This window comes from Ursus maritimus, unplaced genomic scaffold, assembly GCF_017311325.1.
Source record: "Ursus maritimus isolate PB19 unplaced genomic scaffold, ASM1731132v1 scaffold_34, whole genome shotgun sequence".
NCBI classification, from domain to species: Eukaryota; Metazoa; Chordata; class Mammalia; order Carnivora; family Ursidae; genus Ursus; species Ursus maritimus.
In genome coordinates this window covers 18,980,506-19,005,850 of record NW_024426008.1, presented here as the reverse complement: position 1 = coordinate 19,005,850, position 25,345 = coordinate 18,980,506, and the positions used below count along the sequence as shown (strand labels likewise).

Sequence of the window (25,345 nt, the reverse complement as noted above, 5' to 3'; positions counted from 1 at the left end):
TCTCTCTCTGCCCCTCCCCTTGTTCGTGTTCTCTCTTTCTCAAATAAATAAAGTCTTTAAAAAAGAAAAACAACAAAAAATGTTTGAGGAGGGTGATGGTAACTTATGTCATGCTTAAGTTCACAAAGCGTTTTTCTTTTTTTTTCCCCAATGGATCTCTTTTTTTTTTTTTTTTTTTAAGATTTTATTTGTTTATTTGACAGAGACAGCCAGTGAGAGAGGGAACACAAGCAGGGGGAGTGGGAGAGGAAGAAGCAGGCTCCTAGCAGAGGAGCCTGATGTGGGGCTCGATCCCATAACGCCGGGATCACGCCCTGAGCCGAAGGCAGACACCCAGAGACTGTGCCACGCAGGCGCCCCACACAAAGGGTTTTTCTTTATGGGATCTCATCTTAAGATTCTTAGCTTTGCAGAGGAAGACACGAAGCCTCAGAAAAGTGAAGTGATTTGTCGTCCTCCCGGATAGAGGCAAGACTCAATCTAGATCTTTTAACTTTGAAATTGAGTGCTCTTTCTTTAAACAACAGGGCTTCCAAAGGTTGTATTTCTTTTATCAGTTGCTAGAGGAAGGCCGGTCTGAAATCCAGCAGGGTCGCCTTTCCCCTGGGGGCTCTAAGGGAGAATCATTCCATGACTTTTCTAGCTTCTGATGTGGTGGCTGCCATACTCCTTGGCATTGCTTGGGGCCACTTTACTCAGATCTCTGCCTCTGTCTTCACTCTGCTTCTTCTTCTGGGTGTATCTTCTCTTCTGCGTGTCCACTTCAGGAAGAACAAAGTTCTTCCCCTTCCATGGTGGAAGTGGTCCAAATGTAATCAACCTAACACCAGGTGGTTAGCTGATCACCCCGGGAACGGTGCCGTATTAGGGACTCAGTTTTGGTCTCTGTTGGGTGCCCAGTGGCAGCTGTAGCCAGGCTGGCCTTGGGGAGAGGAAATCCATGTTGCTGAGTCCATGTGTAACCTCCCTCCTTGCCACCATGACCACTTTGTTCCTGAGCCCATTGGACAACGACAGGAGTGGCTACAGGAGAAGGAGGCTGATTGGTATTCACAGAATAGGTCATCCTATGCACTGGACTCTTAAAATCATTCTCTGCCCAAGTCCCCTTTTAGTGAGCTTTTGCAGGGAATACAAATGTCTTGATGATTTTCCATGTCTGACTTTAGAAGTTCTATCACTTGCTCTCATGCATCTCCTCCTGTCCTTATCATGCCTCAGACGGCCCGCAATTAGATTTATATACGGTGTTCAGCATTTCCTCATTTTTCTAGTAGTAGTGAGTTAATGAGCACATCTGCATAGGTAAAATTTCCAGATAACTAGAATTTAATCTTCTGTTAATCCTCCAATTATAACCAAAATGTTAAAGGTTGACATTTTCTTCAAGTATATTTTCTCACATTAACCTTCTTAAATAGAATATGTATTACCTTCTCAAAAAAGAAATTATTGAAATTTAGTTAAGATAAAAAGTTGGTCTATAATCTCTACTACTTAATAAATAAGTTTCTGTATTTTTTCCATGTTTTGGCCCCAAAGTGAATATAACTTTACAGTGTGTGTGTGTTTTTTTAAAGTAGGCTCCATGTCCAGTGTGGAACCCAACATGGGGTTTGAACTCACAACCTTGAGATTAACACCTGAACTGAAATCGAGAGTCAGATGCTTAACCAACTGAGCCACCCAGGTGCCCCTTAACTTTACATTGTTGTCGTAGCATAAAAGTTATTTTGTATTCTGAATTTTTGATTTAGTGTTCAAGCATTGTCTATGTTCCCTCTATACCATTTAAGAAAATATAATTTGTTATAGCAAATCAACCTTTTATTTTTTTATTTTTTTATTATAATTTTTTATTATTTTATGTTAGTCACCATACAGTACATCCCCAGTTTTTGATGCAATGTTGCATGATTCATTATTTGCATATAACACCCAGTGCACCATGCAATATGTGCCCTCCTTACTACCCATCACCAGCCTATCCCAATCCCCCACCCTCCTCCCCTCTGAAGCCCTCAGTTTGTTTCCCAGAGTCCACAGTCTCTTGTAGTTCATTTCCCCCTCTGTTCCCCCCCTTCATTTGGCCCTTCCTTCTCCTTATGTTCCACAAATAAGTGAAACCATATGATAATTGTCTTTCTCTGCTTGACTTATTTCACTTAGCATTATCTCCTCCAGTGCCGTCCATGTTGCAGCAAATGTTGAGAAATTGTTCTTTTTGATAGCTGAGTAATATTCCATTGTATATATGGACCACATCTTCTTAATCCAGTCATCTGTTGAAGGGCATCTCGGCTCCTTCCACGATTTAGCTAGCAAATCAACCTTTTTAACAATAAACCATTTTTACTACCTTTAAAAACAGTAGAAAGTTACTCACATAATAGTCCACTGTGGGTATTGCTGGTGAACAAAGACTCTTGGCTTCCATGTTCTGACCCTGCATCTCCTAGAGCCGGGTGCTCACCTGTACTGAGTCTGTGGAAGGGGAATACACAGCATAGAGGAGGCAGATCTGCTTCTTACCATCCTTACCCCAGAAGGCACATGCCTCACTTCTGTCCCCACTCTCACGTTTGTTTATCATGTGTTGTGAAATTAGCCATGTGGCCACACTAGATGCAAGGTGGTCTGGGAAATGTAGCCCCTGGCTGGGGGCTGGAGGTTGCTCCTCAGTGAGAGGTCTGCACTGTGGAAGGGGACCATTGCTTTTTGTGGACTGCGAACCAAGCCTGCCGTAGGTGCACAATCTTCTTAAGTGTCCTTTAAAATGGCTGAGGAATATTCCGTAAGTTGGTACATCACTTTATTTAACAGGCCCTTCGTTATTTATTCTTCCTTATTTACGGAGGTTGTTTTTGCTTTTTCACTTTTAATGAATACCACTGTAGGAATTATCTACACACACATACCTCTTCCCCTTTTTTTTTTTTAAGATTTTATTTATTTATTCCAGAGAGAGAGGGAGCAAGAGAGAGAGAGAGAGAGGAAGAGGAGGAGCAGAGGGAGAGGGTCAAACCAGATGCGGGGCTCGAGCCAGGACCCTGAAATCATGACCTGAGCCGAAACCAAGTCAGATGCTTAACTGACTAAACCACCCAGGCGCCTCCCTCTTCCCCCTTTTAAAAATTGTTCCTTTACAAGCAATTCTTAAAAATGGGAGAGACAGAAAAAATATGAACAAAGGTTACAAATACTTTTCAGATCCATGAACCTACAGACTTATTCCTCGAGGACAGTGACTAAACCTTATTTATTACTGTATCTGCAGGGTCTTGGATATCACCTGTTTCCTGGTAATACTCATTAAGATGAGTTGAATGACTAAATAAATTTTAACAAGCGCATTTGGCACATAATTTATTATGGCTCTGGATAACAATATGAGTGTAATTATTGTCCTATGTCTTTCCCATCTTGATAAATGACACCATCATTCATTAAGTTCTTAAAGGTAGAAATCTGGGAGTAGATTCTTTTCCTCACTGCCTTTGTATTAGTTGTTCATTGCTGTGCAAGAAGTTGTGACAAAACTTATGGCCTAACATGACAACGAATATTTATTTTACTCACAGGAGAGAGGTTGTTCTGACTTGGGGACTCTCATGAAGTCACAGTCACATGTTGGTGGGGGCTTTGTTATGTGAACGTTTGGTACGACTGGAGGATCCATTGCAAGATGGCCCACTCACACAAATTGCTGGAGGTTGCTCCTCAGTGAGAGGATCCATTGCAAGATGGCAAATTGCTGCTGGATCTTGGTAGGAGGCCTCAATTCCTCTCCCTTTGGGTGCCTACACATGGCTCCTTGTGTGTCTTCATGACAGAGTGGCTGGTCTCCCTCAGAGTCAACAATCCAAAATGTCAAGGCAGAAGCAGTAGTGTCATTTATGGCCTCACCTTGGAAGTTACACACACTCAGTTCTACAGTGTTCTAATCAGCCGGTTCTGCCTTATTCAGTGTGGGACTTATTCAGAGGCACAAATGCCAGAAGGCAAGGATCATTGGGGGCCATCTTGAAGGCTGGCTGCCAGAGTTCCTCTCTTCCATATTTCATTCTAACTATGTGTTCTTTTCATTCTCCTTCCAAAAAAAAAGCTCAAATAGAATCCCTTCTCTTCATTTCTCCTGCCTCTAGCCTAGTCCAAGACACTGTCCACACTCGGCTTCTCTGTAATATTCTTCCGTCTGATCTTCCTCTTTCGGCTCTTGTCACTCTAATGCATTTCTCACACAGCAGCCTTTCATTCATTTTTTCAGTGAATGAATTCAACATATTTATTGTGATCTTACTACAGGCTAGGTTTGCTCTCAAAATATATATTGTTCTCAAAATATAACAGGGAATAAAACAAAACCCTTGGAGCTTCTGTATAGCCGGGAAATAAATAAACGAATAATATGGGAAATATTAGGTGGTAATATGTGTTATACAGAAGATTAAAATAGGGTAAAGGAAGGAGAGGACAATAGGAAAATTAGTGATGTGTGGGTGCTGTGTTATATAGGTCAGCCAATGGTGCTATCTCTGATTAGTTGACATTGGGACAGAAACCCAAAGGATAGCGGGGGGAAGGCATATGAATATCTGGGTAAGAGTGTCCAAAGCAGAGGAAAGAGCAAATGCAAAGGCCCTGATCATGCTTGATGTGTTCGAGGAAGAGTAAACCAGCCAGTGTGGCTGGAGCAGAGGAGGGAGGGAAGTGGAAGATATCAGGTAATGGGGATCAGGTCGTGTGGGGCCTTATAGAATATGATGATGACTTTGGCTTTACTTTGGTTTTGTCATTGATGTATTTTGCTGACATGATATGACTTGCTTTCTGAAAAGTTCATTTGGACCGCTCATTCTGTGATCTTTTAAAATGTAAATGATATCAGGTCATGTCCACGGCTTAAAGCTCTTCAATGAATTCCCATTGCACATAAGATAAAATCCAAGCTCCCTTAACTATTATTATTACCATGTTTATTTTTATTATTAACATTGACACCCCATTCTTCTCTTTCATCGAACTCTGCTGATTTCCTTCCTAATACATATCTAACTAGTAAATATTATTATTATTAGGCTTATTTGTTTATAATCTGCCTCTTCCACTTGAAAATATGTACTTTGGGAATGTTGTGGGTCTTTCTATACTAAATCATCCTGGGACTGCTTTGTTCTTGGAGCTCTTGTGTTTGCTCTTTGTACATTTTTTCCTGTCTCTTCCCTCATTGTCATGTTTGGTTAGTGACCTGCTTCTAGCAATGCTCTAGTCGGTGCCACGGTAATTTTGGTGTCGAGCTGGATGCTAGAGTTTGCCTCGGCTTGTGGGCTATAGCAGTACTTGTCAAATTTTAATGGACAAATGAATTAGCTGGAAGGGGGAAAGGGGATCGTGTTAAGGTGTGTACTTATTCTTACTCAGCGGGTGTTGAGTGGACCTTGAGCTTCTGCATTTCTGCCAGGCTCATAGGTGATGCCCGTGCTGCTGATTCTTTTTTTTTTTTTTTTTTTTTAAAGATTTTATATATTTATTTGACAGAGAGAGAGACAGCCCTTTGAGAGAAGGAACACAAGCAGGGGGAGTGGGAGAGGAAGAAGCAGGCTCCCAGCGGAGCAGGGAGCCCGATGCAGGGCTGGATCCCAGGACCCTGGGATCACGCCCTGAGCAGAAGGCAGACGCTTAATGACTGAGCCACCCAGGCGCCCCCATGCTGCTGATTCTTAACAAAGGGATTTGATCACCAAGCTTGGCTGAATGTTGAAATCACCTGTAGAGCTTTAAAGACTATGAAACCTTGATTCTACCCCCAGTATAATTAGTCTGAGATGCAGTCTGAGTATTGGTAATTTTAAGGCTTCATTAGGATTCTGAATTGTCGTAACATTTGAGAACCAGTGGATTGGATGACATTGGTCTCTATTTTAAGACAAAGCATACTGAGTAATACTTTGCAGGGCTATGTGGCTTTCTTTTTTAAAAGTCAGTTTTGTAGCTCTAGAAAGACTCTGGCCGCACCCATGGATGACCTTCAGATCCCTGCCTAGCATGACTGGATAGTTTCTCCAGGGTCCCCAGCACGTGTTGTCAGTGGCAGAAATAAAATTCTTGCCTCGTAAGAGGGGTCATTCCGAGGGCAGTTAAATACACCTGCTGATGACAAGGTTATACTAAGCCGGGTCCCTCCTGTATGAGCTTGTGCTGAGGAAGAGAGAGGAGGGGGGTGAAGTAGAGAAGCACTCCATTTCTTTTTTCTTATAATTTCTAGCATGTTCACGTGTAGAGTTTCTAAGCCAGTAACAAACTAAGAACGTCTTGTGTAGTTCAAGCTAACCCTTTGGTCATCAAAAGCGAATGTTTCAAACTACTAAAAATCAATGAGGCAGATCCAGTTTGATAATTGACCGCTAGATGTGGGTGCCCCAGAGGTGTTGGAGATACTGGGCAGGAGAGACAATGCCAGAGCTCTCCTTCACCCCCTAACCCAAAGCCCACTCACTTCCTTTTGTCAAGTGATTTACTGTGTGTTAACAGAGCCTAGGGGCACTTCCCACTGAAATGCTTCTGATCCCCTGTAAGTGGATTGATTTTTTTCTTTGGCTGATCTAGATTGGACGACTGATTATTGGACAGAATGGCATCTTGTCAACACCTGCTGTTTCCTGCATTATCAGGAAGATCAAGGCAGCTGGTGGAATCATCTTAACAGCCAGCCATTGCCCTGGAGGACCTGGGGGGGAGTTTGGAGTGAAGTTCAATGTTGCCAATGGAGGTATGTGGCTTAGAATATGCCGTAATAATCCTGATTTCTATCCTTTTATATTGTCATATTCTTATTTGTTAAAAAATATTTGAGAGAGAGAGAAAGAGAGAGAGAGCACGTGTGAGAGCAGGACGAGGGACAAAGGGAGAGAGAGAGAGAGAATCTCGAGCAGACTCACGCGGAGCATGGAGCCTGACGTGGGCCTCAATCTCATGACCCTAGATCAAAGACCTGAGCCAAAACCAAGAGTCAGACACTTAACTGACTGTGCCACCCATGTGCCCCAGCTCTCGTAGTCTTACAATGACCCTCTGAAGGTAGACAAGCAAGGTGGAGGGGAAATGGCTCAGAAAGTTCTAGTGAGATGCTGTATTAAGTTTCTCCAGAGGAACAGAACAGTAGTCTATACAGAGATTTACTATAACAAATTGGCTGGGGTCTGGTTCAAGATGGTGATGTGGAAGTACCCAGAACTCACCTCCTCTTATGGACACACTGAATCTACAGATATATTTAGACCAGTTTCCTCTGAAAAAAACCCTAAAAACTAACAGGGCAGCCCCTTTACACAGGGCAAACTAGAAGAAAATCATTTCAAAGTGGGTAGGAGAGGCTGGGACACAACCTCACCGTAAATCTCACTGCTGGTGAATAATCCACCATCTGGAGAGAGTGCAAAACCCTGAGCTTCTCTCTGAGGAAAGGAGGGTTCGTACTCTCTGTTGGGTACTCCAGCTTTTAAGACTGGCACCTGAGAGATGAGCCCCCAAAACATCTGGCTTTGAAGACCATCTGGCTTGTGCCCTTGACCCTTAGGGCTGTGGCGAACTGAGGGACGGCTCTTAAAGGGCCTGCACGCAGCCTCGCCCACTCCAGGGCCCAGAGAGGGAGTTGGCTCATGTGATTATAGAGGCTGAAAAGTCCTGAGACCTGTAGACCCAGGAGGGCTGATGGTGGAGTTCTGGTCCGAGTGCAAAGGCCTGAGAAATAGCAGATCTGATGGTGTAAGTTCCAGTCCGAGTCCAGGTTCAAAGGCAGGAGAGGACCAGTGTCTCAGCTGGAAGCCAGGCAGAGAGAGTGAATTCTCCCTCACTCAGCCTCTTGTTCTGTCCAGGCTTTCAGTGGGTTGGATGAGGCCACCACATTGGGGAGGGCAGTCTCCTTTACTCAGTCTACTGATTCAGATACTAATCTCATCCAGAAACAGCCCTATAGACACACGGGAATAAGGTTTAACCAAATATCTGGGCCCAGTCAGGTTGACATATAAATTAACCATCCAGCCCTTAAGGTGGTGTGACAAGGAAGTGGCCTACTGGGATCTTGAGCCCCCATGGTCTCTTGGTCCTCTGCCCTCCTTTGCACAGTGAAATGTTTGAATAATGGATGCTTATCTGTTATGGAAGGACTCTGGATTTTAAAGCTGGAACAGACCCTCTAAGCCATTTAGACCATTCCTGTCCTTTTTCTAGATGAAGAAATCAAATCCCCAAGAGGCTGTTATTTGCTCAAGTTCACATGGCTGCTCAAGGCCAGGCAAATGATTTTTTAGCATAACTTGTAGACAGCTCTCTTCCCTACAGTGTTGACTTTCTCTCACTGAAATGCTTAGAATTATTTCACTTTTTCTTATATTTACAGAAATGTATAGTTTGTAGGTCTTTGTGGGGTGGGATATGTGTATAGGGGTGAATTAAACAAATTTTTAAACATATATAAAGTTAAGGAGAACAATAAATGGGTAGCTTGTGTCCATTACTTTGCTTTTCCATTTTGCACTTTTTTTCCCTAAATAATTTTAAGGTAAATTACAGCATGAAGACATTTTACACCTAAATATTTCTGAATACATCTCTTAAAAGAAAGACATATTCCGACATAACTACATTATCACACCTAACAAAAATAACACCAATTCTCTAATATCATCTAAAGCCTAATCTATATTCAAATTTCTCCAGTTGTCTCCAAAATGTTATTTATAGCTGTTCTATTCAAACCAGGATTCATCTGAGAACTATGCACTGCATTTGGTTGTTAAGTCTCTTAATCTAGAACACTGAGTCTGCATTTATACGTGGGTAGCCTAATTTTAACCAACAATAGTTACCTTTATGAATTATTTTTGGCCTGGGCCAGAATATTCATTATTTCCCCCTCCTTGCAGCCATTTTGGACATTACCCAAACAAATGAGCTTCACTCACATCCAGTGTTTAAAAAAAAATAACACCTTATGAAGTGTCCTATACTTAGAGAAGTTTTGCTTCATTAAAAAGCACACCTAGGACCCACATCTAGTCTTGCAGCAGCTACTGAGGATTTCAGGAAAAAATAGGCAATATTTAGATATTCTATATGCTGTTAATACAGGAAATTGAACGGGCTCAGAAAATGGCAATTGTAGAGAAATGTGACATAAAAGTTGCCAAACTAAACAACGGATTTCAAGTAAGCATTTGGAATTTATATTTGATCTCATATCTTATAAGAACATCTCAGTCATCGCTTTGATATCCTGTGAGGCATAAAGGGAAAAGATATTATTTAAACACCCATTTTGTAGACTAAATTACGGGAGGAGATGAGACCTATTCAACCATAGAGGAAAGGGATTGAATTTATCATTTGGCTTTAAACTGTATTGAAAGTCCTTCTCTTATGCTTAATTCTTCATATTTGCATGTCTTGGCATCATTAATGAAGCTAACATTCCTCATGGCACAGAAAGATTCATTTGGTTTCTTTCTACTCAAAGTAGAATAAATTTCACCGTAATTTCTTTCCTTGAAGAGGCATTTGTCTCTTTTCATTATGTGTCATATAGATACATTTTATGGAATGAATTAAAAGGCTGAGTGTCTTGGGGTACCTGGGTAGTTCAGTTGGTTGGACGTCTGACTCTTGATTTTGGCTCAGCTCCTGATATCAGGATCCTGGAATCTAGTGGTGTTGAGCCCCTTGTGGGGCTCTGCGCTCAGTGGGGAATCTGCTTCTCCCTTCCTCTGCCCCTCCCCCCACTCTCGCACAGGATCGCTCTCTCTCAGATAAATGAATAAATCTTAAAAAGAAATAAAAGGTTAAGTGTCTATAGAATTAGTAGGCACATCCAGGGAAATAGGAACATTGGGAACTATGTTGCTTTTAAAGTAGATTTAGAGGACAGGACCATTCTGAGCATGTTTTTAACTAGAGGGGAAGACGCTAGAGGGGAAATGGAACCCGTAATAAAGATACTAGATTTTTTAGAATCTTAGGATGTGCTGGGCACCGTGTTCAGAACTTTATATACATTATTTCATTTAATCCTTTTAACAACCCGATGAAATCACTGAGAAATAAAAGGGTTTAAAAGGCTTGACCAGTGTCACAGAATTAGTAGGCTGTGGAGCTCAATTAGAGCCAAAATTCTGGGAAGAGGGCAGCACTTCTGAATAGGAAGGAAGGATGGGGAAAGAAGCAACTCTGAGGGGTGCAGAATGGAAGTTTGGGGTAATAGTTGCTATACCTGTTCAAAAAGAAAGTAAGAAGAAAGATTGCCCGCTAAGATAATGGGACAAGGAGAGAAAGGACTTGGGATGGGAAACGTGTTGACTATTCATGCATAAGAAGTCGTAAAGCTAAGGAGCCTCATTATTAGGGGGATCCAATTGGTGTAATTTTTGACTATGTCCGGCAATACGTGGGAGTCTGGAAATCGCAGCCGTGGGGGCAGTTGATGGTAATGTCCCAGGGTTGGGGAATGGCTGTGGAGGCATGGAAGGCTTGTACTTGTTACGGGTGTCTGAGCTGACATCGGACTATTAGGATTCAAAATCCAGCCTCTGTCTATTACCAGTGATGGGACCTTGGTTAAGGATCTCTACCTCTTCAAATTTCAGTTTCCCCATTGGGAAAATGAGGATCATAATAACTCCTACTTCATCTGCTTTTTGTCAGTGCTGAATTCCACATGAAGTGTGAAAGATGGTCTATGTAAGTTTCAATAAATGTGGGCTCATATTATTATGCTAACAAAGGCATAGCTTAAATGGTGGACCTTAGGGTCCTGCCTGGGATTAGAGAGCAGTGAAACTAGAATGGACTGATAGCCTGGGATTAATCAAGTGGTGATGAGCACCAGTCTAGGAAAGAGCAGGTTGGCAGAGGTATGGAGTAGGGTAGCTGGCTGATAAGGAATTTGTGAGTTGAGGACATGCCAATTTGATGTTTTGGAAAGAATTTCAAGAGACAATAATACTTAAGATATGACTCTACCAGCCACTGACTAAAATGAAGAGGAAATTCATCAGAGTGGAAGATGTCAAGGAACTTGGAAGTTGTCGATGGAAGCAGAGGTTGTTGGTGAACTGTGAGGTTAACAACACGGGTGGTTGAGTGGCATCATAGAAAACGAACATGCGAGAAGTTGTTTTACTTTTGGAGACCAGTGTGCTTTGTCATTAAATCAGACTTTTTAAAAGTGAGGGACACAGCCAAAGAATACAGTGTGGCAGATGCGGGAGCAGGGAGATATTCTTGCATTTTCTCATCGGACAAGCATAAAAAAAGCAAAGACTGCACAAGACTATTTACTGTTTTACGTTGTGCAAAAGGATAAAAAAATGGTGAGGCATGGAGGAAGAGGGCCATGTTTTTGTTTCTGTTTTTGTTTTCTTTGCAGTCTTTACTTTTCTTAAAGGACAAGGAAATATGGGTAAAATCTACTAGGCTTCTTTCCCATGCACTAGAATGGGGCTATTGCCATTCCTTTATTTTTAAAACAGCTTCCTTGAGATGTAATTGGTTGACCAAAAAAATCTGCACATAGTTAATGTGTACAATTTGATGTCTTTGGGTGCTATTCCTTTTTATACATTCAACGAGCATTTATTGGGAGGCAAAAACAGTGCTATGCTTTAAGGCAGCACTGTCTAATAGAGATATATTATGAGTCAGAGATGATTTTAAACTTAGTAGTAGCTACATAAAAAAAGTAAAAAAAAAAGGTGAAATGAACATTGCATTTTTAAACTGAGTATACTGAAAATATTATTTCGGCTTGTTACTATAAAAGTTAAATGCAATCTATTACATTTTTTTTCTATGAACTGTTCAAAATTTGATATGTATTTTACAGTCACAGCACACATCAATTTCACTAGCCACATTTCAAGGGCTCAATAGCTGCATATCATTAGTGGCTCTTGTATTGGACAGTGTGTAGCTTAAAGGATTGGGATAGAAAAGAAATTATTTCTTGATTTCTTTTCAGTTGAAAGTTACAATAGAGTTGGCAAGTATAATTCACACAAAACCTATCTATTGTCTATCATTGATATTTCAGATCTTTCAATGTACTCATTTGATTCCCAAAGTTGTTGCAAAAAATCTAAAGTGACTTGGAGTCAGATACGAAAATTAAAAAGAAAACTGAAAGGAGGACAACTTTTGATTTCGTGTTCATTTAAAGTCTCTCACAGCCTAATTGTCCCCTTGACCTTGTGAGAAAACACATCAGATATTTTTGGTTAAACCTCATTTCAAAAACTTGGAAGACACTAGAGAGTGCAAGTTGGGGAAAACAGTTAACAAGGCAGCAGACCTGGAAGTAGAAGTCATATTTTCTTTCTCTAGGTGCACTTGGGAGGCTGCAGTTTCAATCTGGAATCCCTCACTTCTGTCAAGTGCATATCCTGTTGGTGTCTCATATCCTGAAAAAAGCTGATTACATAACCGGGTCTCCCTGGCAGGTGTGAAACTATTTTTAGGGAAGATGTATCATTGCTCAGAAGTGGATTCAGACAAACAAACATATGGGTTATTAGCCTACACAGAACAGGTGAGGCTGACCAAATTTCCTCCATCATGGATGAACACAACACAAGGAATATGGAGGTTAATTGAACTGTGAACTATTGTCCATTGTTTGGAGAACAAATGAATCTTTTTCTTTTGCTTGGTGGTAGAGGAGGTAACATTCCTCTGATTGAAGTTGCAGACACTTAAAAAAAATTTATTTTTGGTGGTGTGATATTTTCAAATGTAGGTCCTGCACCAGATGTGGTCTCAGACAAAATCTATCAGATCAGCAAAACAATTGAGGAATATGCCATATGCCCTGATCTTCGGATCGACCTATCTCGGCTTGGAAGACAAGAATTTGACCTGGAGAACAAATTCAAGCCATTTAGAGGTAATAGATTATATTTTGAAGAGTCAGAATAACTCCACGGGTGGAGGTGACTCTGCTTTCCCCAGGGGAGGGTGCACACTGAAGTGATTGGATTATCTATTTTCGGAGTGACTTGACAAACAGATGTAATATGACTGTGGTGCACAGGGAAGTGAGAGCAGCCAAGATACTCAGAACTGGCAACTTCCAAAAATGACTTCCCAAACTCTAGATCACTTTCAACATTGGAAAAATGTCATAGCTGACTCCCTATGGCGTTCCAAGAATAGGACGTGAATTGCCAAAACACGTCTTCACTTTTCTAATCAATTACAGTGAAGATGCTGGAATATTTTATGCAGTTAAGAAGAGAGCCAACAAGGTAATGGGGTTACTAAAAATTCCCATGGAAGGTAGGCAATTTTTTTCCAAGCCAGAACCATGCTGGTCAACTTGATTCAATGCGCAAAGGATCACCTATTCTTTACCAAGCACTATGTGAGGAGATTTTACAAAGGAACTCAGTAAGTACCAAATGGATTGAGGCGAAGAACAGAATGAAATTGCCCCAAATATCCTATACTATAGAGTGACTGAAACTTCTGAAGTACTCAGATTATAACCTTTAATTTTACAGATTAATATTGAACAACATAACATCACTAACATCATGTATATGCATATTATTTCCCCCTCTCTCTTTTATCCTTTTGCTTTTTCCTAGAACGTATACAATTAGCCATAAACCAACTTTTTCCTTCTTTAGTCCCCTATAAACTTAAATACAGTCTATGTTAAGATGTTATCCTTATTTGACAAGTAAATTAATTTAGCTAAAAAGATTGAATACCAGGCTCGCAGCCACATGGCATTTGAGGGACAGGAAGGGAAGAGTTTGAAAGGGACATTGAGGGGTCACACTGTTAAGCCAACACTACTACCTTTTTCTTGAAGGATTTTGAGTCAATTGCTTGCTTAGCTAACCAGCAGAAATTAATCGGAAGCCATGTGATACTGGAAACAGTGGTGCCTCCTTTTATTAATCTAGCTGGAAACATGCACACACGTGCACACACACTGGTTTCACAACTATAAACGGGATTATATTATATGAAACAAATTGATTTAAATATGCTTGTTTACCTATGTTTGGAAAAACTGTACAGTAAGATGACTGGGAAAAATCAGGCATTACCATCAGGACGAAGTTATGAATGATTTATTTACTTTTGATATCTTCACAATTTTTATACTTGTCTAAGAGACCCACATCTTTGGTGAGCTCAGATTCAGGCCATTTCTGCAGCCATATTGCTAGTTTGATGCGTTTTCTAAAATGCTGTAGATACCAGGAGGTGGGTAGAAGAATTCCCTGGCTCCCAAGAAGAATTTGGAGGTAATCATTTGGGCTCATTTATGTGCTGTGTTCTTGCTCTTTTAAATGTCGAGCAAAGCTTGAGTTACTTGGAAACACACCATTCCTTGACATTTCACCTTAAGGGGTCAAGAGCCTGAACTATTTGATGTGAACTTTTAATTTTTACTGAATTCTACTTGCTTCCTTGTTTTTTTACATTTCTGTTTACTATGTGTTATCGGCTATGAATACCAAGTATATTTAGGCAAGTGGCTCAAGAATTAAGGAATCAGAATGAAATTGCCAAAAATATTATCCTACATTGTAGAGTAAGACTTCTAATGTATCTAGGATATAATTTTTATTTCATAGATTAATTTTTTAAATTATGGTCAATATACATAACATAAAGTTTACCATTTTAACCATTTTTAGGTATACATTTCATATGGATTAATTCTTAATTTATTGTATAAATTAATATCCCTCTCAGGCCAAAAGATTAAAAATCATTTGTGTTCATCAAAAAATAATTACATTATATTTGAATGGGCACACATACCACATTGATTTAAGTGCAAGGAAAATATCTTTAGATGTGTATTTGACCAGATGAAGGGATTGTTTCATGTAACATATTAAAATTCCATCCATTAAATATACCTGGATTTACTGAAAATTATTAAAGGTGGATTGGTAACATCTTTAGTGCAGGTTTAAGTATTTCAAAATTCCAAAGTAGCACGTATTTGAAAAATTGGAAAAAAAACATACATATGCTTCAGGATTTAACTATGAATTTAAAAGCAGGGCTTATGGACAAATTTTAGTGCTTAAAGAGTCAAATATTTACTATTCTAGGAAAACACTTTCTTAGTATTGATTATATGCTGGTGGCCAAGTTTAAAAAATGTAATGACTATTACAATGCCATTATATGTATCTGTCAAATAACTGGAAAAGACTAGTTTTGGATTCCTGGTCACTGGGTGGTGCCAGACACTGAAGAATACTTGTGTTTAATGAGGATTTCTAAGTATCTGGCATTCACCCTGAAATGAGTACTGGATTGGGCACACAAAAGACTTCATACAAACTCAGGAATAGATACTTCATTACCAGATCTAACCCTGGATTTGGTGGGCACAATGGCATTTAGAAAATGAGGGTCACTGCTGAAGTCACTCCTTGATTTGTTTCAGGCCCGCTGAGTCATTCTTTGGCTAACCCGCACAGGAGAGGCAACTGGGTGTGCCAAAATACCTCTTAGCATTGAGGTGTGTGCCTTTTTTGGAAGAGGGGTGGTAGAAGGAAGGTGAGATAAAAGGGCACAGTTTTATCTTAACTACTTTATTTTGTGGTTGATTCTTCATTTGCAAAGAGGAATGTATAGCTTGAATTATGTACACCCATTGATGACTGGAAAAGTTTGTAGGATCTTGATTGTGCCTTAATTTGTGACTTAGCGTACAGATGGACACTTGGCTTCCTGCATGATGCATAGGGTTATGATGGGATTGTGGTCAGAACTTCATGCTATTTGGGTGGTGATTCTTTTTTACACTTTCAAGTATTCTTCATGGGTATGGTCAATGATGTTTCCTTTTACTTTTCTATCCTTAGTGGAGATAGTGGACCCAGTAGATATCTATCTCAATCTCCTTCGGACCATCTTTGACTTTAATGCCATCAAAAGTTTGCTGACAGGGCCCGGCCAACTCAAGATCCGAGTTGATGCGATGCATGGAGGTAAGTTCGTGGTCTTTTCCCAGTTGGTGGAGAAGAAATGTTAAGGAGACCTCTACCCATGTTGGGTTTCTGAGATTATGAGGAAGATTGAATTCAGGGATATTCATATTCATACAACATGTGTATGTTCAGATACTTGGGATGTTCTGGAAGACTTCAGGGTTTAACTTCTCCCTCTCTCCTTGTTGTCTTACTTAATTTTTTAAAAAGAAATGTCATTTTTTAATTGAGGTATAGTTGACATGCAATGTTACAATAGTTTCAGGTGTACAACATAGTGCTTTGACAGTTCTATATGTTCCGTTCTGCTCATCACACCTGTGGCTACCATCTGTCACCATGCAATGCTACTACAATACCACGGACTATATTCCTTATGCTGTACCTTTCATCCATGACTTATTCATTCCGTAACTGGAAGCCTGGATCTCCCATTCCCCTTCTTGCATTTTGCACAGCCCCCCATCCCCCTTCCTCTGGCACTTTCTCTCTCTCTCTCTCTTTTTTTTTTTTTTTTAATATTTTATTTATTTATTCGACAGAGATAGAGACAGCCAGCGAGAGAGGGAACACAAGCAGGGGGAGTGGGAGAGGAAGAAGCAGGCTCATTTCGGAGGAGCCTGATGTGGGGCTCGATCCCATAATGCCGGGATCACGCCCTGAGCCGAAGGCAGACACTTAACCGCTGTGCCACCCAGGCGCCCCGGCACTTTCTCTCTTTTGAAGCAAATGAAGACAGTGGTGAAAAAATGAGTCAGAGACTATGCCTATTCAAGTGTGGAATGGATAGTTAACTGTAGTCATTTAAAAAAATCTATTTTTTAAAAGATTTTATTTATTTGAGAGAGAGAGAGAGAGAGTGCATGAGTGGAGCAGAGGGGCAAAGGGAGAGGGGGAAGCAGACTCCCCACTGAGCAGGGAGCCCGAATTGGGGCTCAATCCCAGGACCCTCAGATAATGACCTGAGCCGAAGGTAGACGCTTAACTGACTGAGCCACCCAGGTGACTCCCCCGCCTCCAAAATCCATTTTGATCAGATCAGTGTACACACATATAGTTTAAATAGTCAAGTAGTTCAAAGTTTATTATGGAAAAAAATCTAGGCCCAACTCCCCACAATTTCCTACAGAGGCAACTTTATTTTTTTTAACATTTTAAACTCTTTTCTTTAAAGTATTTATCTCCCTATTACTAAATACTATGAATATACTGCTCCTTGTTGAGTTTCAGTTTGGGCATTACTGACTTTATACGATGGAAGATGAGGTGGTAGCTCTCTTTCACCCTCTCCATTCACTAAATCCAAGCACACTTCCCTCAACTAATTATATCATCATTTTGTTGAGATCAGTATCCAGTGTCTGCATTATCAGAACACTGTTGAGCCATGTAAAATACTATAGTTATGTTTTCTCATAGCACAACTTTTTTATATCCTTTGTCTTGTTTTCTCATTGCTTAGTTTTCCTTAGATATATTTACCACAACTAACCCCCATCCTCTCCTGGAGTCTAAATCTTCTCACCTTGTGTTCCTGAAGATCTCTGATTTGTTCTGCTCTGCACTGGTTCCTCTCTGAGTTGCTCTTATCCTTATCATCATTCTAGTTATTCTCTTTATCCCTATCTTGTGTTGACTCTCCTTATTTCCAGATCCTTTGTCTTCCATTTTTGTGATTTACTCCTACATTTTGGAGGAATCCATTCTCCAGGAGCTCTGAGAGAAAACTGGTGGGAGGTAAATGTGTTGAGTCATTGCATATCTGCAAATGCATTTTTTCTCTCCTTGCTCTTAATTGATAGTTGTCTGGATATAGAAATCTAAAATGGGTGTTCTTTTCTTTCAGAAGTGCTGCATTGCCTTATAGCCATCGTATTGAACTTGAGAAATTTGATGCTATTCTGATTTTTAATTGATGGTATGAAATCTCTCCCTTTTTCTTTTCTGGAGGCTTTTAGGGCCTTTGGCTTCCCATCACCTTTTGCAATGAGTAGTCTTAGTGTGGGACTATTTTCCTCTAGTAAGCTGGGTATTTGGGGGATCCTCTTAATCTGGAAACTTGTGTCCTTAATTCTGGGAAATTTTCTTCAATTATTTCTTGAGTGATTTCCTCTATTATTGTCTCTTTCCTTTCTTTCCAGAGTGGTTATTGTCTAGGTATTGAACCTACTGGACTAATTCCTTAGTTATCCTATTCTCCCCTCTGTCCCTACCACCGATTTTCTTTTTCTTTGTTTTGTGCTGTGTTCTGGGAGATTTCCTCAACTTCATCTCCGAGTCCTCCCATTATGTTTTTCAGTTCATATCATATTTCTAATTTCCCCAAGCTGTTTTTTTCTTTACTAAGTAATCTCTTTCTCTTTTTTAGAGCATGCATGTGAGTGGGGGGGAGGGTACAGGGAGAGGAAGAGAGAGAATCTCAAGCCGGCTCCATGCCCAGCAGGAGCCCGACATGAGGCTTAGTCTCAGGACCCTGAGACATGACCTGAGCCAAAATCGAGAGTTGGATGCTTAGCAGACTGAGCCACTCAGGTGCTCCCCATATAATCGCTTTCTAAAAATAGTGCCCTATTCATGTTTCACGAATGTCATATTTTAAAAATAAGTCTGGTTTACTGAGGTATAATTTATATGTGGTAAAACTGACATCTTTGAGGCGTACACTTTGAGGTGGTTTGACAAACATATGTAGTCATGTAATGAGTATGACAATCAAGATATAGAATATTTCTTTCACTTCTGCAAGTACCCTTGTGGCCCTTTGTAGTCATACACCTCCCTCATCCTAACACCTAGCTCCTGGCAATCACTCATCTGGTTTTGCCTGCATCATTTTGCCTTTTCCAGAAAGCCATCTAAATGGAAGTATAACATATGTAAAGCCCTTTTCTTCAGGCTTCTTTCACTCCATAAAGTTCTAGAGATGCATTAATGGTGTTGAGCGTATCAGTAGTGATTTCTTCTTACTACCGAGTAGTATTCCATTGTATGGATGTACTACAGTTTATCTATTCATCAGTTGATATAATTAGGGTTATTTCCAGGTTTCAGCTACTACAAACAAAGTTGCTATAAACATTTGTGAATAAGTCTTTATGGGTTACATGATTTCATTTGTCTTAGGTAAATACCTAGGACTGGGATTGCTGAGTCATAGGACAACTACATAGTTCACTTTATATGAAACTGCCAAGCTCTTCTCCAAAGTGGCTGTACCATTTGCACTGCCAGCAGTGTATGAGGACTTCAGTTTTTCCATGTACTCACCAACACTTGGTATTATCAGTCTTTTCAATTTTGGCCATTGTACCATATCTTGTTGGTTGCTATTAAAATATTACTGAGGAGAAGGGGGGAAGGTGGCGGAGAGTAGGGGACCCTAGTTTCGTCTGGTCCCTGAAATACAGCTAGATAGCCATCAAATCATTCTGAACACCTGTGAACTCAACCTAAGAAAAGAATTGCTGCAATTCTACAAATACAACTACTTTTTGCAAGGTGGGAGGTGCAGAAAAGTGAATCTGAGGCAATATATTGGAAGATAAGCCCTGGGGAGAGGGAGCCTCCATAAGCTGGCACCGGAAAGTGATATAGCAGTGGAGAGGAAAATCAGAACTTTTTAAAGTCTGCTCTGGTAGGGAGATTACTGTCTGAAAGGCACTCGGGTGGCGAAATGGGGTGGAATCCTAGGTGGGACACTGTGGTCTTAGGATCCCCAGGGTCACAGAAAGAAAGGGGGTGCCTGAGTGTGGCAGAGTTCCCAGGAATCAGAGCGGGGAAGCCGGCTGCAATCAGCGAACCCGGGCACTGGCTTTCTGCTCAGTGTTGCCACAAATCTTGAAGTGCCGCACGTTCAAGTGACCGCTCTCCGAGCGGGGGCCCAGCAGGTGACAGAATCCTGGCGAGACCCTCTTCCTTCCCCTGGGAGGAACAGCACAGGTGTGTGCTACAGGAGTCTGCAGGGTTTGGAGACTCGAAATGGGGCCACATGCCTGAGATAAAAACACTCAGTTACAGGCTGGGAGAGCAGAGTGTGGATGGAGACCAGGGAGACAGGAGTGATTGAATGCTTTTCCCTAAGGGTGCACTGAAGAGTGGGGACCTCAATCTTTCATCTCTGGGGCTGGAGATTGGGGCACCGCCATTTTTATTTCCGTCTCTAAAGTTGTGCAGAAAGCCTTCAGGGAACAAAAGCCACATAGAGCAATCGGGAGCCACACTACAGACTGCCAGGGACCTAATCAGTATGGACATAAATAAGATGATGGAACTAGAGTTCAGAATAACATTTATAAAGGTACTAGGTGGACTTGAAATAAACATTGTAGACACTAGAGAATTCCTTTCTGGAGAAAGAAAAGAACTAAACTCTGATTAGGTCAAAATAAAAAAGGCTATTAATGAGATGCAATAAAAAATAGAGGCCCTAACTGCTAGGATAAATGAGGAAGAAGAGAGAGTGATATCAAAGACGAAATGATGGAGAATAAAGAAGCTGAGAAAAAAAGGGATAAACAACTACTGGATCACGAGGGGAGATTTTGAGGGATAAGTGATACCATAAAGCAAAACAATATTAGAATAATTGGGATCCCAGAAGAAGAGGAAAGGAGGGGCAGAGGGTATGTTGGAGCAAATTATATCTGAGAACTTCCCCTAATCTGGGGAAGGAAATAGGCAGTCAAGTCCAGGAGGCATAGAGAACCCCCCTCAAAAGCAATAAAAATAAGTCAACACCTTGACCATACAATAGCGTAACTTGGAAAATTTCAGAGACAAAGAAAATCCTGAAAGCAGCGTGGGACAAGAGGTCCTTAATCTACAAGGGTAGAAACATAAGACTGCCAGAAGACCTATCCATAGAGACCTGGCAGGCATGATATATTCAGAGTGCTAAATGGGAAAAATATGCAGCCAAGAATACTTTATCCCCCAAGGATGTCATTCAGAATAGATAAGAGTTTAAGAGCTTCCAGGACAGAAAGAAACTAAAAGAATTTGTGATCACCAAAACAGCTCTGCAAGAAATATTAAAGGGGATCTTTTAAGGGAAGAGAACGCACAAAAGTAACATAGACCAGAAAGGAATAGAGACAATATACAGAAACAGCAACTTTATAGGTTATACAATGGCACTAAATTCATATCTTTCAATAGTCACTCTGAATGTAAATGAGCTAAATGCTCCAGTCAAAAGACACAGGGTATCAGAGTGGATAAAAAAGCAAGACCCATCATATGCTGTCTACAGGAGGCTCAATTTAGCCCAAGATGCCTCCAGACTGAAAGTGAGGGGGTGGAAAACCATTTATCATACTAATGGACATCAAAAGAAAGCTGGGGTAACAATCCCTATATCAGACAAATTAGATTTTATTTTTATTTATTTAAGATTTTATTTATTCATTTGAGAGAGAGAGAGACAGCCAGAGAGAGAGGGAACACAAGCAGGGGGAGTGGGAGAGGAAGAAGCAGGCTCCCAGCGGAGGAGCCTGACGTGGGGCTTGATCCCAGAACGCTGGGATCACGCCCTGAGCCGAAGGCAGACGCTTAACAACTGAGCCACCCAGGCGCCCCCAGACAAATTAGATTTTAAACCAAAGACTGTGATAAGAGATGAGGAAGGACACTGTATCATAATTAAAGGTCTATCCAACAACAAGATCTAACAATGGTAAGTATTTATGCCCCTAATACAGGTACAGCCAATTGTATAAACCAATTGACAAAATTAAAGAAACTCATTGATAATAATACAATAATAGTAGGGGACTTTAACAACCCATTCACAGCAATGGACAGATCATCTAAGCAGAAGATCAACAAGGAAACAAGGGCTTTGAATGACACACTGGATCAGATGGACTTCACAGATACATTCAGAGCATTCCATCCTAAAGCAACAGAATACACATTCTACTCAAGTGCACATGGAACATTCTTCAGAATAGTTCACATACTGGGTCACAAATCAGATCTCAAGCAGTACCAAAAGACTGGGATTATTCCTTGCATATTTTCAGACCACAATGCTTTGAAACTTGAACACAATCAAAAGAGAAATTTGGAAAGAACTCAAATACGTGGAAGTTGAAGAGCATCCTACTAAATAATGAATGGGTCAACCAGGAAGTTAAAGAAGAATTTAAAAAAAAATTATTGAAACAAATGAAAATGAAAACACAACTGTTCAAACCTTTGGGATGCAGCAAAGACGGTCCTAAGAAGGAAATATATAGCAATACGAGCTTTCTCAAGAAACAAGAAAGGTCTCAAATGCACAAACTAACATTACACCTAAGGGAGCTGGAGAAAGAACAGTAAATACAGCCTAAAACTAGCAGGTGAAGAGAATTAATGAAGATTAGAGCAGAAATCAATGAAATAGAAACCAAAAGAACAGTAAAACAGATCAATAAAACTAAGAGCTGTTTCCTTTAAAGAATTGATAAGATCAATAAACCTCTGGCTAGACTAATCAAAGAGAAAAGAGACAGGACCCAAACAAATAAAATCATGAATGAAGGAGGAGAGATCACAACCAACATTGAAGAGATACAAACAATTACAAGAACATATTATGAGCAACGATATGCCAACAAATTAGGCAATCTGGAAGAAATGGATGCATTCCTAGAAACATATAAACTACTAAAACTGAAACAGGAAGATATAGGAAGCCTGAACAGACTCATAACCAGCAAGGAAATTGGAGCAGTAATCAAAAATCTTCTAACAAACAAGAGTCCAGGGCTGGATGGCTTCCCAGGGGAATTCTACCAAACATTAAAAGAAGAATTAGTATCTATTCTTCTGAAGCTGTTTCAAAAAATAGAAATGGAAGGAAAACTTCCAAACTCATCCTGTGAGGCCAGCATTACCTTGATCCAAAACTAGATAAAGACCCCACCAGAAAGGAGAATTACAGATGAATATCCCTGATGAACATGGATGCAAAAATTCTCACCAAGATACAAGCCAGTAGGATCCAACAGTACATTAAAAGAATTATTCACCACGAACAAGTGGGGTTTGTTCCTTGGCTGCAAAGGTGGTTCAATATCCACAACTCAATATGATACACTACATTAATAAAAGAAAGGACAAGAACCATATGATCATCTCAATAGATGCAGAAAAAGCATTTGACAAGTACAGCATCTTTCTTGATTAAAACTCTTCACAGGGTAGGATAGAGGGAACATACCTCAATATCATAAAAGCCATATGTGAAAAGCCCACAGCAAATATCATTAGCGAAATAACAAAACTCTTAGTTTTCCTCCTAAGGTCAGGAACACAGCAGAGATGTCCACTCTCACCACTGTTGTTCAACGTAGTACTAGAAGTCCTAGCCTCAGCAATCAGACAACAAAAAGAAATAAAAAGCATCTGAATTGGCAAAGAAGAAGTCAAACTCTCACTCTTCATGTATGACATAATACTCTATACGAAAAACCCAAAAGACTCCACCCCAAAATTCCTAGAACTCATAAAGAAATTCAACAAAGTAGCAGGATATAAAATCAAAGCATAGATATCAGTTGCATTTCTAAGTACACACAATGAGACAGAAGAAAGAGAAATTAAAGAATCAATCCCATTCACAATTGCACCCAAAACCATAAGATACCTTGGAATAAACCTAGAAACCAAAAGAGGTAAAGGATCTGTACTTTGAAAACTAGCGAATACTCATAAAAGAAATTGAGGAAGACACAAAGAAATGGAAAAACATTTCATGCTCATGGACTGGAAGAACAAATATTGTTTAAATGTCTATGCTACCTAGAGCAATCTATACATTCAATGCAATCCCTATCAAAATACCATCAACATTTTTTCACAGAGCTGGAACAAATAATCCTAAAATTTGTATGGAACCAGAAAAGACTCTGAATAGCCAAAGGAATGTTGAAAAAAAAAAAAAACCAAAGCTGGTGGCATCACAATTAAGGACTTCAAGCCCTATTACAAAGCTGTAATCATCAAGACAGTATGGTACTGGCACAAAAACAGATACATAGATCAGTGGAACAGAGTAGAGAACCCAGAAACGGACCCCCAACTCTGTGGTCAACTAATCTTTGACAAAGCAGGACAGAATATCCAATGGAAAAAAGTTTCTTCAACAAATGGTGTTGGGAAAATTGGACAGCCACATGCAGAAGAATGAAACTGGATCATTTTCTTACACCATACACAAAAATAGATTCAAAATGGATGAAAGACCTAAATGTGAGACAGGAATCCACCAAAATCCTAGAGGAGAGCACAGGCAGCAACCTCTTTGACCTGCCAGACATGTTTCTAAAGGCAAGTGAAACAAAAGCAAAAATGAACTATTGGGACTTCATCAAGATAAAAAGCTTTTGTACAGCACAACTAATGAATCATTAAACACTACATAAAAACTTATGGTGTACTATATGCTGGTTAACTGAACATAATAATAATAAAAAAAAGCTTTTGCACAGCAAAGGAAACAGTCAACAAAACTAAAAGACAGCCTACAGAATGGGAGAAGATATTTGCAAATGTCTTATCAGATAAGGGCTAGTATCCAAAACCTATAAAGAACTTATCAAACTCAATACCCAAAGAACAAATAATCCAATCAAGGAATAGCCATGGGGGCGCCTGGGTGGCGCAGTCGTTAAGCATCTGCTTTCGGCTCAGGGCATGATCCCGGCGTTCTGGAATGGAGCTCTACACCAGGCTCCTCTGCTGGAAGCCTGCTTCTTCCTCTCCCACTCCCCCTGCTTGTGTTCCCTCTCTTGCTGGCTGTCTCTGTCAAATAAATAAATAAAATCTTAAAAAAAAAAAAAAGAAATAGGCATGGACATTGGGAAGGGTATGTGTTGTGGTGAATGCTGTGTATTGTGTAAGACTGATGAATCAGAGACCTATACTCCTGAAACAAATAATACATTATATGTTAACATTAATAAAAAAATCAAAGTTACAATAATACTAATAAAAACAAAAACAAAACAACAACAAAAAAACAAGAAATAGGCAGAAGACATGAACAGACATTTCTCCAAAGAAGACATACAAATGGCCAACAGACACATGAGAAAATGCTCCATATCACTTGGCATCAGGGAAATACAAATCAAAACCACAATGAGATACCATCTTACCTTGGTCAGAATGTCTAAAATTAGTAAGTCAGAAAATGACAGATGTTGATGAGGATGCAGAGAAAGGGGAACCCTCTTACACTGTTGGTGGGAATGCAAGCTGGTGCAGCCACTCTGGAAAACAGTATGAAGGTTCATCAAAAAGTTGAAAATAGAGCTACCCTATGACCCAGCAATTGC

At 40.2% G+C, this 25,345-nt stretch overlaps 1 protein-coding gene across 1 annotated transcript in view; it reads left to right on the top strand.

The window, feature by feature from the left end:
• PGM5 (phosphoglucomutase 5) overlaps positions 1–25,345 on the top strand; it is a 182,568-nt gene that overhangs the window by 14,234 nt on the left and 142,989 nt on the right. Inside the window, exons 2-4 of the mRNA XM_040620278.1 lie at positions 6,607–6,769; positions 12,788–12,934; positions 15,894–16,019. Coding sequence (XP_040476212.1) covers positions 6,607–6,769; positions 12,788–12,934; positions 15,894–16,019 — 436 coding nt within the window. The remainder of the gene's footprint in view (positions 1–6,606; positions 6,770–12,787; positions 12,935–15,893; positions 16,020–25,345) is intronic.